Below are 5000 nucleotides of genomic sequence, written 5' to 3'. Positions count from 1 at the left end.
GTAAAATGACCATCTGCCTGGTTAGCGTTGTGTGTAGTGATGTAAAATGACCATCTGCCTGGTTAGCGCTGTGTGCAGTGATGTAAAATGACCATCTGCCTGGTTAGGGCTGTGTGTAGTGATGTAAAATGACCATCTGCCTGGTTAGGGCTGTGTGTAGTGATGTAAAATGTATAATCAGGTACACTTTCTCACCTGGTTTCCTTTGGGACCAGCTTGGCCGTCAATCCCAGCAAGACCCTGTGAACATATTTCAGACATGTTAAGTTTTAAAAGCATTAACGGCATTGCAGCAGCATTGCAGTAGTATTGCAGCAGCATTGCAGTAGTATTGCAGCAGCATTGCAGTAGTATTGCAGTAGAATTGCAGTAGTATTGCAGCAACATTGCAGTAGTATTGCAGTAGTATTGCAGTAGTATTGCAGTAGCATTGCAGTAGCATTGCAGTAGTATTGCAATAGAATTGCAGTAGCATTGCAGTAGTATTGCAGTAACATCGCCGTAGTATTGCAATAGAATTGCAGTAGCATTGCAGTAGTATTGAAGTATTGTAGAAGTACTGTATACATACACGCTGTCCACCAGTCCCAGGGGATCCTCTAGGACCAAGCAGCCCTCTAGGACCCTGTAAGACAGAAAGATGTACAGGTCAAAAACATAAAGACATATAATTACAATTCTAAACAGCAAGTGTTGTTCGAGGGTGATTTTGCAACTACGGGGACTTTTGGCATTGTTGGAAAAATAAAAAAATGAAATATTTTGTCAGGAACCATAAACTGGTAATTGCTGTAAACCATTTTATATTCGACAATACACATTTCCCCCCCCAAACACTTTCTCCAGATGTTTTCCTATTTGTTTTGATCCATATATATATATATATATATTGTACTCCCTATCTTAAATCGGTGTGGGTTGTTTCCCTTTAGTTTGTCCACTGAGGCAATTAGTACATAACAAATTGTGTCTGTCTTTTAGAAAACCTCAATTAGTAGTCAGTCATAGTGGGCATCTTAAATACCAGCTGGACCAGCAGCTCTTGAATACCAGCTGGGCCAGCAGCTCTTAAATACCAGCTGGGCAAGCAGCTCTTAAATACCAGCTGGACCAGCAGCTCTTAAATTCCAGCTGGGCCAGCAGCTCTTAAATACCAGCTGGGCCAGCAGCTCTTAAATACCAGCTGGGCCAGCAGCTCTTAAATACCAGCTGGGCAAGCAGCTCTTAAATACCAGCTGGACCAGCAGCTCTTAAATTCCAGCTGGGCCAGCAGCTCTTAAATACCAGCTGGGCCAGCAGCTCTTGAATACCAGCCGGACCAGCAGCTCTTAAATTCCAGCTGGGCCAGCAGCTCTTAAATACCAGCTGGACCAGCAGCTCTTAAATTCCAGCTGGGCCAGCAGCTCTTAAATACCAGCTGGGCCAGCAGCTCTTAAATACCAGCTGGACCAGCAGCTCTTAAATACCAGCTGGGCCAGCAGCTCTTAAATACCAGCTGGGCCAGCAGCTCTTAAATACTAGCTGGGCCAGCAGCTCTTAAATACCAGCTGGGCCAGCAGCTCTTAAATACCAGCTGGACCAGCAGCTCTTAAATACCAGCTGGACCAGCAGCTCTTAAATACCAGCTGGACCAGCAGCTCTTAAATACCAGCTGGGCCAGCAGCTCTTAAATACCAGCCGGACCAGCAGCTCTTAAATACCAGCCGGGCCAGCAGCTCTTAAATACCAGCCGGGCAAGCAGCTCTTAAATACCAGCCGGACCAGCAGCTCTTAAATTCCAGCTGGGCCAGCAGCTCTTAAATACCAGCTGGACCAGCAGCTCTTAAATACCAGCTGGGCCAGCAGCTCTTAAATACCAGCTGGGCCAGCAGCTCTTAAATACCAGCTGGGCCAGCAGCTCTTAAATACCAGCTGGACCAGCAGCTCTTAAATACCAGCTGGGCCAGCGCAGGTGTAACACATCCTAACTAACGATATGTTGGAGATATAATGTTATACACTGTCTATGTCATATAACAACATACACTATGTCATATAATATCATACACTATATCAGATAATATTATACACTATGTCATATAATATTATACACTATGTCATGTAATATTATACACTATGTCATGTAATATTATACACTATGTCATGTAATATTATACACTATGCCATGTAATTTTATACACTATGTCATGTAATATTATACACCATGCCATATAATATTATACACTATGTAAGATAATATCATACACTATGTCATTCTGTATCAGACAGTAGGCCGCCCCTCTTTTGAAGTCTCGTATTTCGATGCCTTGCACTCTTTTTGTTTATAAAGCCCTCTTGCATAAACTTGTGCCGCACCTTATCTCATAGTTAACGTACAGGCGTACGAGACACCAGTCTCAGGGATGGTTAACTCTGGAAATCTCTTCAGTCTCCACTGAGTTAGGTTAATCTGCTTTTAGTTTTTTGCACCTCACTTGTGGAATGATCGTCAAGGCTCTCTAAAGTTGGATGAATTGGTGCCTCCAGGGCAATTTTTTTTTTTTTTAAGTAAACAAATAAATAATAAAACATTAAATGTTTTCTTATAAATCAACACCCTGGGGGGGGACAACAAAGCCCGTAGTTGCAAAATCGTCCATAATGTGTTTCGGTGCAAAGTAAGACGGTATCCTACTCAGGCACTGTGTGTGGTAGCAGTGGTGTCAACAGAATTTAGTGTTGTCCACTGAAGCCTAGCTGAGTAATAGCAACACTGACCTCATGTGGCCATTATGGTAACTACAAGTACTTAACAGCTCACGGATCTATATTTACTGCAGTCTTTTGTCTTTTGGACATTTGTACAATAAATAGGTACACAGGGACAGAGAAAGTTAGGCCATACAGACCAAACATTGAGGACATCTTTCTATGGTCCATATGAGGCCAGCCCAGGAGGAGAATCAAGTTATCTCTCATGGGGTAAAGTGAGAATAGCTGCTTCTCAAGCTATATATTTCCTGTGAGAAGCTATTAGTTACTCCAACTCTGTCTGTCTCACACATCTCACCAAGGGCAACATTACTAATGTGATGGACAAGGCAGGCAGAAATGCCATTATGAGTCTTCAGGAGGGGAGGGAGAGGAGACATGGGGAGAGGTAAGGAGAGGAGGGGAGGGAGAGGAGGGGAGGGAGAGGAGAGGAGGGAGAGGAAACATGGGGAGAGGTAAGGAGAGGAGGGGAGGAGGGGAAGGAGAGGAGGGGAGGGAGAGGAAACATGGGGAGAGGTAAGGAGAGGAGGGGAGGAGGGGAAGGAGAGGAGGGGAGGGAGAGGAGGGGGAGGGAGAGGAGGGGAAGGAGAGGAGGGGAGGGAGAGGAGGGGAGGAGGGGAGGGGAGGGAGAGGAGGGGAGGAGGGGAGGGGAAGGAGAGGAGGGGAGGGAGAGGAGGGGAAGGAGAGGAGGGGAGGGAGAGGAGGGGAGGGAGAGGAGGGGAAGGAGAGGAGGGGAGGGAGAGGAAACATGGGGAGAGGTAAGGAAAGGAGGGGAGGAGGGGAGGGGAGGGAGAGGAGGGGAGGGAGAGGAGGGGAGGGAGAGGAGGGGAAGGAGAGGAGGGGAGGGAGAGGAGGGGAGGGAGAGGAGGGGAAGGAGAGGAGGGGAGGGAGAGATAAGAAGGGAGAGGAGGGAAGAAGGGGAGGGAGAGGAGAGAAGAGGAGAGGAGAAGTGGGGAGAGGAGGGAAGAGGAGAGGAGAAGTGGGGAGAGGAGGGGAGGGAGAGGAGGGGAGGGAGAGAAGAAGTGGGGAGAAGGGGAGGGAGAGGAGAGAAGAGGAGAGGAGAAGTGGGGAGAGGGGAGAAGAGGAGAGGAGAAGTGGGGAGAGGGGAGAAGAGGAGAGGAGAAGTGGGGAGAGGGGAGAAGAGGAGAGGAGAAGTGGGGAGAGGAGAGGAGAAGTGGGGAGAGGAGGGGAGGGAGAGGAGGGGAGGGAGAGAAGAAGTGGGGAGAAGGGGAGGGAGAGGAGAGGAGAGGAGAAGTGGGGAGAGGAGGGAAGAGGAGAGGAGAAGTGGGGAGAGGAGGGGAGGGAGAGGAGGGGAGGGAGAGAAGAAGTGGGGAGAAGGGGAGGGAGAGGAGAGGAGAGGAGAAGTGGGGAGAGGAGAGAAGAGGAGAGGAGAAGTGGGGAGAGGAGGGATTGTGGAAAAGAAGGTTGGGGGAAAGTGCAAAGAGAGAAGGGTGGGGTCTTCTGTTTAAGTAATTGATGTAATGGGCGTAGAGGGGAGGTGGCAGGTAAGAAGTGTGTGTGTGTGTGTTGGAGCATGTGTGTGTTGGGGGAAGGAGAGAATGTGTGTCGGGGCGAAGGAGACTGACGCGTTTAGGTGATGTAATCTTCAACCTCTGGGCCACTTTGTACCTTTCACCTCTGCAAGTCTGTCTGGAGCATAATACTCTGATACACAAGTCTGTTATCTTTGACAATGGTATTACACATTAGAAAATACTTACACTCTCTCCAGCTAGACCCCTCTGTCCGATCTCACCGTCTTCGCCCTGTCGAGAAGAGAGAGAAGAGTGGGTTATTGTGGAATTCAGGGAGAGATTTATCAGACAGCATCATGGGATGTGTAGTTTGGGGGTACTCACTCTCTGGCCATCCTCTCCTGGAGCACCCGGAGAGCCGATGGAACCCAGCTCACCCTGCAGAGAGAGAGAGAGAGAGAGGAGAGAGAGGAGAGAGGAGAGAGAGAGAGAGAGAGAGAGAGAGAGAGAGAGAGAGAGAGAGAGATGTCTTTACTATCTTTACTCTGTCTTTACTCTATCTTTACAATGTTTTACTGTTATTACTGTCTTTACTGTCTATACTCTGTCTTTATTGTATTTATCTGTCTTCGCTATGTATTTACTGTCTTTACTCTGTCTTTACTATGTCTTTACTCTGTTTTTACTGTCTTTACAATGTTTCACTGTTATTACTGTCTTTACTGTCTTTACTCTGTCTTTACTCTGTCTTTACAATGATTTACTGTTTCTTTA

At 47.4% G+C, this 5000-nt stretch overlaps 1 protein-coding gene across 1 annotated transcript in view; it reads right to left on the bottom strand.

Moving 5' to 3' along the window:
* Positions 1-5000, bottom strand: part of LOC115170192 (collagen alpha-1(XI) chain) — a gene marked incomplete in the record, with an annotated part of 195147 nt that overhangs the window by 86569 nt on the left and 103578 nt on the right. The window contains 4 exon segments of the mRNA XM_029726559.1: positions 196-240; positions 572-625; positions 4473-4517; positions 4611-4664. Of these exon segments, the coding sequence (XP_029582419.1) occupies positions 196-240; positions 572-625; positions 4473-4517; positions 4611-4664 (198 nt within the window).

Source organism: Salmo trutta, chromosome 31 (genome assembly GCF_901001165.1).
Source record: "Salmo trutta chromosome 31, fSalTru1.1, whole genome shotgun sequence".
NCBI lineage: Eukaryota > Metazoa > Chordata > Actinopteri > Salmoniformes > Salmonidae > Salmo > Salmo trutta.
The sequence above is the reverse complement of the archived record's forward strand: the minus strand, read 5'-3'. Positions and strand labels throughout refer to the sequence as shown.